Raw genomic sequence first — 12,900 nt, 5'->3', positions numbered from 1 at the left:
CATATATTTCAGAAAACCAGTTCCCATAGTTCCCATAACAACGTATGCGACCCACACTGGGTGGGGAGCAAACCTAAATGAGCTGAACACCGTGGGCCTGTGGAGCTCAAAGAACGCAGTGAGCGCCCAAATATCCTGGAACTCTAGATAGTCTTTCTAGCTCTCGAGGCTTTCCACTTGCAAATCTAACGGAAAGTGGTACAAATTCAAACTGACAATACTACCACCATGTTCTATCTCAACAAACAAGGAGGGATATGTTCACATGCACTATCCAGTCTAGCACAGGAGATGTTCATAACATCGCAAACACATGGCGATCAATCCATATTTTCTCAAACCACTTGTGTAGATAGTCAAATAGATCAGCACAGGTGAATCAGAAGATATTATAACATCTGTTTGCAAACGCACACTCACTTCAGCCCAATTTTCCAAGTAGAGGGAATACCAATATATTATCAAAGCATATCGTGTGAATACAGAAAACGTGAAGGCTGCAAAACGAAAAGGTTACTTACGTGGTAGAAATTGTTTTGCAGCTTGAAGAATTTCCTGGAGTCACATTTTACCTACCTCTGCATACAAGACGTGTCCGCTCAAGAAAAACGTGAGGGAACAATATACCACAAAGGTGATATCCTATCTGGAACCCTGTAATATCCTACCATATCCAACAACGGAAAACATCTAAAGATAGTGACCAAATACTGGGGCATTGTAGTCATATGTCTGACGTCATAGTAGTATGGCTACAACCACCTACTGGTCTAAGACTGAGGGGTTGCCGAGCATCAAAAAAAGGAGAAACCTAGGGAACATTCCAGGCCCAAACACTAGATGACCTAATAATACACCGCATGTGAATCCAGAAAATGTTCAACACTGTAAAACTATTCCTACAGGTTAGTAACTTTTTAGTTTTTAATTTTTTATATAGGATGTTCTTGGCACACTATCTCAGCACCATACTTGTACATTCCATGCTGACACCTTTTGCTTTTACTTACCAGAATTGAACTACATTGAAATATGAAGATAGTTTCCACATGGCATATGCTGGGGTAGGCATGATTATGTAAGCTGACCAGCACAATTTGTACATTTTCTCAAAATGCTGCCAGCTGCTCTGCTTCCAGCCTGCTTTTGCTAATCTGAAGATGAGTCTCCTGGAGCAGAATAAAAAGATACCATTTTTTTGTACTGATAGCAATTTTGTTGTATATTCTAGCTGACAAGCCTGAAATACTCCCGTATGTATAGCTCTGTCATGTTCCTTTGTAGAATTAATGTTTTAATTCTTTGTGCAGTTAAAAGAATCTCTGTATCGAGGTTTTGTCAGGAGCAACAATATGCTACAGCATCCTCTTTCAGAAAAGGCCACAACAGGAAGCTTTTCACACAGATTCACATTTCAAGTGATTTAGAAGCCTGAATAAATTGTTCTATTTTAAGATATTATTAATTAATTCAGACACTCTGTTCATCACCACCCCCTTTTCTGAATCACTATTTTAAGATATGTCATTTGTATTGGCATAATTGCTGGCTGTTCATTAATAAAAATGGGTTTCCATGTAAATGTAGTAATCGGAATGTGCTAATATTACTTTTCTCTTCTCTCCTGAAAGGTGGCAAAGCTTCCTCAAGTGGTCCAGCAGCAAGCAACCGTGGGCAATATCCAGCAGATGGTATCTGCCCCCCAACAGGTAGGTGAAGTAGCAAGAGACCATTTCTACTGCCCAGCAGAGATGTATTTGTAATCCAACTTATAGGTGTAGCTGCAAGCTATTTTGTTTACTACCCATCTGATGGTGCCTGCCCCAAGAAGGTAGGTGCAGCAGCAAAGTGGCATTTGGCCTTGTTCTGCAGTTGATGTCTGCCCCACCCTGCTTATATAAACATACCTCTCATACCGCACAGGCGGACGACAGACGAACTACATTTGTAACCAGAAGTTATATCATGGCCAAATACGTATTATGTATAAGTTGGAACCAACAAAAAACAAAATACCTTATGTATCAAAACGGTCTTACTTATATGCTGATAAGGTTTTTCAAGTATGTTTTAAAAAACAAAAGTCTTAGGTTGAGTGGCATGGAGTTTCAAAACTTGGCTGCACGAAGACCAAAGGAGCACCCTCCCAGTTGTGCACGGTGTACTCTGGGAATCACTGCCAGCGCTGCTTCTCCAGAGCTAAGTACTCTGGTATGAGTGTAAGCATGCCGATCCCTGGGGCACTCCCCGCTGTAATGGGATAATGAGAGAAAGTGCCCTCTTTCTGCATGGGAGCCTCCACTTTTTGCTGAACTGCTTATGTACTTTGACTGAGTGTGCCCTGGGCTCCTGCCAATCAGGTACTGAGCGCCTATGTTCTTTCTCTAAAACTGCATTGAAGACCAAACCCAATTGGCACTCTCTGGCCACAGCTCAGTCCCTGGGAAATGGTATCACAGGTACCCTGGGCACTGTGTCCCGGGAAGGCCTCTAAGGGCTGCAGCACTTATTGTGCCACCCTTCGAGACCCTGTACGTTTACACTTACATACTGCCTTTGCAGGCTGCGTGTTTTGCATGCAGAACAAAGTGAATAGTCGACATGGCACACTACCCATTGTAACTGCAGTGCTGCCATTAAGAGTATATGGTGCTGGGAGTTTGTCATTACAACCTCCACAGTACTATAATGGCTGCACTGAACACTGAGAAGTTTGGTATAAAACTTCTCAGCACATTAAACCTACACTGATGCCAGTGTGGGATTTAATGAAAAATGCACACAGAGGGCATCTTGGAGATTCCCCCTGAAGAACGACCTACCACTAGTGTCCAGCCTGAGTGGCTGCTTTCAGCTGCCACCACCAGACATTTCTGGACTCCTCGGTCGGGAGTCTGCTTCTCTCGGGGGGCCTAAAGCAATGCACATCCTGGGACTAGGTGCCAGGCCTCCTCCTCCCAGGATGGACAGGGTCCACAAAGGGGAAGCTTCAAAGGCTTGCCGCCTTTGTTAGCTTTCCCAGGCCTTTTGCTGACCCCAGCAACTGGTCCCCACCGGTTCTGACCCCCACTTTGGGCGGGAGAACCGGCAGGAAAACCAAGTGAGGAAGGGAGGTGTGCTCACCTCTGCCAACTCCACCCCTCAGGTGGGGGAGGCGAGGTGAAGCACATCTCTCAGTCCGCCATCTTACAGATGGGGGACTCAGCTAACCAGGGTGAGGCTTGTGCCCCCCACACACTGGAGGGTGGCATATCATAATAGGGGGGAGGCGAGGTGAAGCACATCTCTCAGTCCGCCATCTTACAGATGGGGGGACTCAGCTAACCAGGGTGAGGCTTGTGCCCCCCACACACTGGAGAGTGGCATATCATAATAGGGGGTGTACCCACCCCAGGGAATGGACCTAATGGTCCCATACTTTTTACCTACCCGTAACGCCCCTAAATCTAGTATTTAGGGGCCCTCCTGTGCCTTGCTTCCCAAGTCAAGAAACTACAAGAAGAAAAGAAGGACCGAATGTGAGAAAGTGGCTCTATATATACTGGACCAAAGTAAGGTACAGTGTGTATAGAATCCACCAACCCCAGAGGTATAACAGAGGTTAAAGTCAGGGCTGACCTTACTCTCAAAAGTGGTAGCTTGGTCGAGCAGTAGGGCAGTACCAGAGGACAGTGTAAAGCATTTGTTGTACACACTCAGTCAGCAAAAGGTTTCACACACTCGAAGACTGAACTCCAGGCCAATTGTTTTTATATCAAAATATATAGTTTTATTTTTAGAACCAACAGGTATAAAAATATACTTTTCTCCGTGATGAGTGATCTCAGGTTATTGCTTTGCAGAAAGGCAATGACTTTGTAAACACAATAGGTACAGGGGTTGCAATAGGCAACACATTTCTAAACATAATTTAGCATTGAGCTCAATGGGGTTTTCAACACAAATACAGTTGATTACTTTGTAGATTACTTTTGTAAGTCCAGGACTGGATCCTAGCTTCAGTCCTGGGGTCTAAGCTGGAAACAGTTTAGTAAAAACATTTGGGTTATTGCAATGATTTGTGAGGGATAAAAAGGTATTTTAAAAGTTCACACTTAGAAACTTTTCAGTGAAAATCTGGCAATGTTATCCAACGGAAGAAAATTCAGATTACAGGTAAAGTATGTTCTCGTTACTTTTGTAATCCAGTACTGGGCTCCTAGGTCCAGCACTGGGAACGCTACTTAAGACAGGTAAGTAATTACGTTTCAGTAGCTAGTACGATTTTTAAAGAATATTTCAAGTTTTCAAAAGTAGACAGTTCGAAGAAATTTCACAGAAAAGCAGACAATGGATTCCTATGGAGAAAATTCAGGTTACTAACAGACCCGTTTCGGATTACTTTTGCGGTTCAGTACTGGGCTACAAGGTACAGTACTGGCTTCTCTCCTGATCACAGGTGAGTACTTCGGAATTTGACTGATTTTATAGGAATATTTAAAGTTTTCAAAACTTCACAATTAGAAGATTTTTCGAGTCAAACCAGTCAATGTTATCCAATGGCAGGGAAGTGAGTTACCGGTTTCCAGGTGAATATTCGACCGGTGAAGTTAAGGTTCTGGGCATAGACTCAGGGGTCCCCCAGGGTCAGGTAGGTACAGTTGGTTCACCCTCAGCGGCACAGGGGCAGCCGGGTGCAGAGGTAGTTAGGCCCAGTGTTAACCAATGAGGGGCAGGGGGCCTTCGGTTGGTGGCTGCTGGCTAGCTGGCCACGCAGCTGTTGGAGCTGGGCTCCTGGTCACTTGCTGAGGGCAAATGGGGAAGTAGGATAGGGAAAAGGTTGGGTGCAGGGTGCTTTTGAGCCGTCGGGCGCTCAATGTTAGTCAATGGGAAAGGTAAAAAGGGAACAAAGGCTGTAGACTCGTGGACAGTGATTCTTCAGATGCGACCACCACTTCGAGAGGTAAGTTGGGATCCTGGAGAAGAGGTAGGTACCCCAAAGGGAGGCACAGGGAGCCGCAGGGCGCCGGGTGCAGGGGTGTCTTTGGGTGTCGGGAAATCTTACCCTCAGCTGGTCGCGGTTGGAGGGGTCCCTGGTTCTGAGGCTGCCGGCGTCGTCTGGTTCGTCGAGGAGGGTCTTTGGGCACTGGACTTCGGGTCCCAGTCGCTGGGGGGACGTCCTCGGGGGTCTTGGGTCACTCGGGCACGGGCCGGGCTCGTCAGATGCAGAGTGGGTAGGTCTTGAGCTTCCTGGCTGGCACCGGGGGTTGGTTGTTGAAGCAGAGCCTCTGCTTATGAGAGTCCCAGACTTTAAGAGGGTCAAGGCAGGCAGGTCCTCCGGGTGTCCCAAGGTTGCTGTCTGCAGGAGTCGCCGGGATTAAGCTGGAGCAGGTTCCAGGATCAACAGGCCGGTGGGGCTGAGGCCAAGTCAGTTGGTGTTGTCCTGTTGTGAGCAGCTGCACGGCGGGTCTTCTTCTTGATCTTCTTTTCTTATCTGGATCTGAGGAAGGAAGGTTCAGGGTGCCCCTAAATACTAAGTTTAGGGGCGTTACAGGTAGGGCAAGGCAGGGACCAATAGGTCCCTGTCCTGGGGTGGGTACACCCCCTAGTCTTCACCTCTCCTGTGGGAGGGGGCAGGAGCCTAGCTGTGATTGGGCAGGGCTCCCCATCTTCAAGATGGCCGGAGCCCGGGGTCGTGCTTCACCTCGCCTCTCCCACCTGAGGGGTGGGGTTGGCACAGGCTGGCACCCCCCCTTCCTGACGTAGGGTTTCCCACCAGACTTCCCGCCAGAGTGGGGGTTTAGAACTGGTGGGGGGCAGTTGCTGAGTACAGCAAGTGGCCTGGAGAAGCTCACAGAGGCGGCATGCCTTTGAAGCTTCCCCCCTGCCCATCCTGGGGGAGGAGACCTAGCACCTCGCCCAGGATGTGCAGTGCTGCAGGCCCAGGAGAGCAGGGGGCTCTCCACCCAGGGGTCCAGCAACATGTCTGCTGTGTGGCAGCCTGGGCAGCCACTCAGTCCAGACATGGATTGTAGGTTAGGTTTCAGGGGGCATCTCTAAGATACGTTCTGTGGTGCATTTTACATTAAATCTCACACTGGCATCAATGTGGGTTTAATGTGCTGCGAAGTTTGATACCAAACTTGTCAGTCTTCAGTGTAGCCATTATGGTCCTGTGGAGTTTGTAATGACGACCTCCCAGCACCATATACTCTTAATGGCATCACTGCACTTACAGTGCCCAGGAATGGGCCTGGGTACTGTAGGGGCACAGGGCTCATGCACCTGTGCCCACACCACTGGCATAGGGCACACAGCTAGAGGGGTGACTGATGCATGCCAGGGCAGTGGGTTTGTGGGCATGGCACACAGGGATGTGTGTCATGTCGACTCTTTATTTAGTTCTGTACTTAGACACTCAGCCTGCAAAGGCAGTGTGTGGGTTTCAGGGTACAGGGCCCCTAAGGGTGGCACAAAACATGCAGCAGCCCTTAGGGGTCTTCTCTGGTCACCATGACCTGGCTACCTAGGGTACCATTTACTAGGGGCGGACAGGTGGCCAGAGATGCCAATTGGGTTTTAGTTTCAACACAGTTTTAGGGAAGGAACACAGGCCCTGGGTACCTGGTTGGCAGGAGCCCAGGGCACACTCAGTCAAAGCACATCAGCAGTTCAGAAAAAAGTGGGGGCATACCAATGCAAGAAAGATGGCACTTTCTCACACCGAACAGCCGTGCAGAAGCTAAGAGGACGACACCCACTGACTTGGCCCCAGCCCTACCAGCCTGTCCCCACCTCGGACCTGCAGAAGCAAAACTCTGTGTGTCCAGCACCTGCCCTGCCTTAAAAGAAGAGACTCTTCCTCCTGTGAACACCAGATTTGTTCACCCACAGACTGCAGGTCCGGCAGAATCTGCACCCAACGCCCACGGCCCAAGTTTGAGTGGCCCAACACCACGAAGAGGTCTCCCTGGGAATCCTGACCCGAGATCCGGTGACCCTGACCTGCCTCAAGCCTCCAGCCGACGCCCACAGCCTCATACCGAATGTCCCCCCAACCGCGACCAGGGGCTGGTAAGAAGATCCAACCCTAAAAGACACCTCAGCACCCGATGCCCCAGGGTCTTGGGTGCCCAACTGACGGTGCCTAACCAACCCCAGCATCCCAACTTACCTCTCAAAGTGGTGGTCGCACCCAGAAGACCTTCGTCCCCAAGCCTGCAGTGTGTTTGCAAACCGGAGACTCCCCATTGAAAGCTACAAAGCACCTGATGCCAAAACAGCATTCTGCACCCGGCTGCCGCAGTGCCACTGAGGGTGCACCTTTTGTGCTGGCTTGAACCCCCATTTGCCCAGAGCTTAACACCAGGAGCTTTGCTCCCACTACGCTGTGGCCTGCTTGTAAGCAGCCTCCAACGTGAGGCCCCCATCGAATAACATTTGGCCCCAGCACTCTGCACCCGGCCTCCCGCTGAGGGTGTAACAAGAGTGCATCCTTGACCCTGGAGGACACCTAAGTCTACCCCCAGAATGCCAACTCCCGCAACCAAATTCCTACCTTTGAACCAATAACCCTATTTTTCTCCATAGAATATCATTGACTATATTCTGTGAAAAGTTTCTAAGTGTGAAGTTGGAAAATCTATAAAAGTCTCTAAACCTGTAACAAAATAAACAAAACGCTTTTACTTGTTTACAGGAGATGTCCCAGTGCAGTATCCAGGTATACTGCACGGTGTATAAGTAATCTGTAAAGTAATCTACTTGACATTCTACTGAAATGCCAATACAAAGTATATGTACAATATTTCAAAGCATTGCATTACTAGTAGTTCTACTGTAATCAAACCAAAAGTGTGTATACAACTGCAATACAAACTGTGTTATTACTGCAAAGTACTTATCACTTACCTGTGCCAGGCTTGCTTGGTTCTAGGAAATAAAATAACTAAAAGAATAACCATTTACTAGGGGCGGACAGGTGGCCAGAGATGCCAATTGGGTTTTAGTTTCAACACAGTTTTAGGGAAGGAACACAGGCCCTGAGTACCTGGTTGGCAGGAGCCATGGGCACACTCAGTCAAAGCAGATCAGCAGTTCAGAAAAAAGTGGGGGCATACCAATGCAAGAAAGATGGCACTTTCTCACACCGAACAGCCGTGCCGAAGCTAAGAGGACGACACCCACTGACTTGGCCCCAGCCCTACCAGCCTGTCCCCACCTCGGACCTGCAGAAGCAAAACTCTGTGTGTCCAGCAGCCTCAAGAACCCCGAGGACCTGCCCTGCCTTCAAAAGAAGAGACTCTTCCTCCTGTGAACACCAGATTTGTTCACCCACAGACTGCAGGTCCGGCAGAGGCTTCACCCAACTCCCAGGGCCCAAGTTTGAGTGGCCCAACACCACGAAAAGGTCTCCCTGGGAATCCTGACCCGAGATCCGGTGACCCTGACCTGCCTCAAGCCTCCAGCCGACGCCCACAGCCTCATACCGAATGTCCCCCCAAACGCGACCAGGGGTTGGTAAGAAGATCCAACCCTAAAAGACACCCCTGCACCCGATGCCCCAGGGTCTTGGGTGCCCAACTGACGGTGCCTAACCAACCCCAGCATCCCAACTTACCTCTCAAAGTGGTGGTCGCACCCAGAAGACCTTCGTCCCCAAGCCTGCAGTGTGTTTGCAAACCGGAGACTCCCCATTGAAAGCTACAAAGCACCTGATGCCAAAACAGCATTCTGCACCCGGCTGCCGCAGTGCCACTGAGGGTGCACCTTTTGGCTGGCTTGAACCCCCATTTTCCCAGAGCTTAACACCAGGAGCTTTGCTCCCACAACGCTGTAGCCTGCTTGTAAGCAGCCTCCAACCGGAGGCCCCCATCGAATAACATTTTGCCCCAGCACTCTGCACCCGGCCTCCCTAGTGCCGCTGAGGGTGTAACAAGAGTGCATCCTTGACCCTGGAGGACACCTAAGTCTACCCCCAGAATGCCAACTCGCAGGACCGAATTCTTACCTTTGAACCAATAACCCTATTTTCCTCCATAGAATATCATTGACTATATTTCTCTGAAAAGTTTTTAAGTGTGAAGTTGGAAAATCTATAAAAGTCTCTAAACCTGTAACAAAATAAACAAAACACTTTTACTTGTTTACAGAGATGTCCCAGTGCAGTATCCAGGTATACTGCACCGTATATAAGTAATCTGTAAACTAATCTACTTAACATTCTACCGAAAAGCCAATACAAAGTATATGTACAATATTTCAAAGCATTGCATTACTAGTAGTTCTACTATAATCAAACCAAAAGTGTGAAAACAACAGCAATACAAACTGTATTATTATTGCAAAGTACTTATCACTTACCTGTGCCAGGCTTGCTTGTTTCTAGGAAATAAAATAACTAAAAGAATATTTTTAGACCAAACCAATTGGCCTGACGTTCAGTCTTTGAGTGTGTGATATCATTTGCTGATTGAGTGTGTACAACAAATGGCTAACACTACCCTCTGATAAAGCCTCACTGCTCGCCCACACTACCACAAATAGAGAGTAAGCTGCTATCTACTTTTACCTCTAGCTACATTTGGGGTTCCACTTGACTCTGTGCACACTATACTTCACTTTGGTGTAGTATATACAGAGTCAGATTCCTACACTCAGTCAACATCCTACTCCTGAGAGCTTGGTGGTCCAAGCTTCGACATCCCACGGTGCGTTCCTTTTCCGCCCCTCCCCTGCCCCCCCCCCCCCCCCCCAACCCCCCCCGGACATGGAATCCAGGAGGCAGGACGCACTTTGTAAGAGGTTTCCTTCTGCCAGCATGGCATTGAGGATCGGTGAACACTGCATGCTTTTGGGGGCGTTTCTCAATCTTCCTTTGGGAAATGGTGGTGCAAGTGCTGCCACAGGTCCCGGAGGAGGCCCGGCTGTGCTCTCTCAGGCAGTGCAAGAAGGGAGAGATGCAGCAATGTTCACCATTAGGTGTGGTTTGGATACAGCTGGCTCCCTAGGAAGAATTGTTTTGTTGACTATGACCTTGCAGCGCCAGGCCTGGCTAAGAACATCTGGCATCTCAGGGGATATCCATGCCAACCTCATGGACATGCCCTTTAATGGGACTCGTCTCTTTAGAGAAAAAGCAGACTCTGCTCTGGAGCAATTTGAGGATTCTCGAGGTACGGCCAGGTCCTTTGGCCTTTCGGTGACTCCTCGCCCTCAGGCTGCCTTCCTCTCTTTTCCTGGCACTGGAATGGGTTTTCAACCATGTTAGCCATACTCTAGCCACTGTCCTGCACAGACTTCCCAAGTTGTGCGAGGACACGGTGCATTCCAACCTTGTGGGAATGGTAGCCAGATGTCGTCCACCACCCATCCTCCGACAGCTGCAGGCTCTTAACCTTCCTAATTTGGTTCTACAAGACCACAAGTGTCCAGTTGGAGGGAGAATTCAACTTCATCGCCTCCACTGTTGGTCCATAACATCGGACAAATGGGTTGGTTATTCCTTCCCCTTTCTATCTTTTTCCCCTCCTTTACCGCCATCTCAAGAATGGCTGGCTGATGATCATCTTGTTTTGCTCAGAGAGGAAGTTTCCGTTCTCCTGACTAAGAGGGCTATAGAGAGGGTTCCAATATCAAAAGTAGGCAGTGGTTGTTATTCCCTCTACTTTCTCATACCTAAAAAGAACAAAGGTCTTCGTCCTATTCTCAGTCAGTCAGATCTTTGGACCGTCAAACTATTCCTCAAAAAAGAGAAATTCAAGATGCTCACGCTGGCTCAGGTCTTGTCCGCCCTAGACCAAGTAGACGAGATGGTAGCATTTTTCTTCCCATCCCCATCCTGCTAGCTCACAGGCACCTCCTGTGGTTCAAGATAGGCCACGAGTACTTTTTAGTTCACTGTGCTACCTTTGGCCTTACCAGCGCCCCTCAGGTGTTCACCAAAGTGATGGTGATGGGTGCAGCTAAGCTGCGCAGGCTGGGGGTTCCAGTCTTCCCCTACCTCGACAACTGGCATCTAGGCCCAAACTGTTGTTTCCCACCGCCAGACTACAGAGGACTGTCTGCATTTGCTGGTGTTCACTATAAATGTGCCAGTCACATCTGACTCCATCTCAGACGCTTCCTTTAATCGGAGCTGTTCTGGACACAGTGAAGTTTCTGGCTTATCCTCCCGAGCACCATGTCCAGGATATTCAGTTTATGATACTGATGCTTCGGCCTCTATCCCATATTTCGCTGAGAATGACTGAGGCTGCTGGAGCTCATGGCCTCCTGCATTCTGTTGATTAATCACGCCAGATGGAGTATGCAGGCTCTGCACTGGAACCTTAAGTTCCAGTGGGCACAGCATCAGGGGAACTTCTCCTACACGGTCCAGATCTTGGAGGGAACTGAAAAAGACCTGCAGTGATGGCTAACAAACCGCGATTAGGTCAGAGGCAGACCCCTCTCCCTTCCCCAACCAGATCTCACAGTAGTGACAGATGCACCACTACTGAGGTGGCCTGGCCATTTGGGAGAGGTGGCCATCAGAGGACTCTGATCTCTGGCAGAGTCGGGCTCCACATCAACTTGTCGGAGCTTGAGGCAATCTACTAGCTTTGAAATAATTTGTTCCGTCTATCAAGGGGAAGTTGGTGCAGGTGTTCATAGACTGCCATGTGCTGCTGCAACAAGCAGGGTGGTGTGGGTTTGTGGACCCTTCGTCAGGAGCTCCTATGCATCAGGACATGGTTGAAACAGCAGGGCATAACCTCTGAGGTTCAACTCATGGCGTGTCCCCTGAACCCCAGGGTAGACAAACTCAGCAGTCGATGCCTGGTGGATCATGAATGGCGTCTCCAGCTGGTGGCGCAAGGTCTCTTTCAACAGTGGGGAGAGCCTTGGTTCGATCTCTTCACCTCAGAAGAGAACGCGCAATGTCAGCAGTATTGCGCTTTGGAGTTTCCCAGGCGGACGTCGCTCAGCAACACTTTTAATTGCAAGTGGAGCTCAGGACTCCTTTCCAACCATACCACTTCTGCCCAGAGTTCTCAAGAAGATCAAGAACAACCGGGCACAACTCATTCTTGTGGCTTCGGACTGGGTATGGAGAGTCTGGTATCCTGAGCTTCTTAGAATGAGCATCGATCCTCCAATCTGGCTGCCCCTTTGGGAGGATCTTCTATTGCAGCAGCAGGGGAGGGTCCTCCGCCGGTCCGGTCAACTCTCTGCCTATTTGCATGGATATTGAGTGGCAAGTGTTGATAGCTTTTGACCTTCCTCCCAAAGTCTGTAAAGTTATTTTGACTGCCAGGTGGCCCTCCACCAGAACAGTATACGTCTGCCATTGGCAAACGTTTGTAAAATATTGTTTATGAAGGTCTATTGATATTCTTTGTGTTTCTCTCCTCTTTATTCTTACCCTAGTCCATAAGGGCTCTACTCTGGACACTGTCAACGGTTATCTTTCTGTTCTGTTAGCTTTCCTGCGGCTGCCTGACCAACCCTCGCTGTTCAAGTTCCCTATTGTAGATAGGTTCCTGAAATGGCTTGTACATGTTTCCCCCTGAGGCCTTCATTATGCCCCAGTGGGATCGCAACCTAGTTCTCACGTTTCTCATGTGCTCTCCTTTTGAGCCGCTACATAATTGTCCCCTCCAGTTGCCTACTGTCAAAACAGCATTTCTAGTGCCTATTTCAAATGCCACGAGGGTGAGTGAGCTGCAGACTTCATCATCCAAGCCTCCCTATCTCATGACGTTGCCGGATAAGTTGGTGTTTCTCGTCCAAGCCTCGTGCCTTCCTAAAGTGGTGACCCCATTTCATCTGGGTCAGTCGGTCACACTGCCTACCTTTTTTGCTCCTCATCTATCTAAGGAAGAGGAGCGTCACCATCGTCTAGACCAAAAAAAAGCATTGTCGTTCTACCATGAGCGC

At 48.9% G+C, this 12,900-nt stretch overlaps 1 protein-coding gene across 11 annotated transcripts in view; it reads left to right on the top strand.

The window, feature by feature from the left end:
• Nucleotides 1-12,900, top strand: part of EP400 (E1A binding protein p400) — a 522,955-nt gene that overhangs the window by 505,581 nt on the left and 4,474 nt on the right. For all 11 annotated transcript variants that reach the window (XM_078667964.1, XM_078667963.1, XM_078667968.1 and 8 more), the window contains one exon: nucleotides 1,632-1,709. In XM_078667964.1, coding sequence (XP_078524090.1) covers nucleotides 1,632-1,709 — 78 coding nt within the window. The remainder of the gene's footprint in view (nucleotides 1-1,631; nucleotides 1,710-12,900) is intronic.

The sequence above is a fragment of the Lissotriton helveticus genome, chromosome 11 (assembly GCF_964261635.1).
Source record: "Lissotriton helveticus chromosome 11, aLisHel1.1, whole genome shotgun sequence".
Lineage (NCBI taxonomy): Eukaryota > Metazoa > Chordata > Amphibia > Caudata > Salamandridae > Lissotriton > Lissotriton helveticus.
This window is presented reverse-complemented; position numbering and strand designations above follow the sequence as displayed.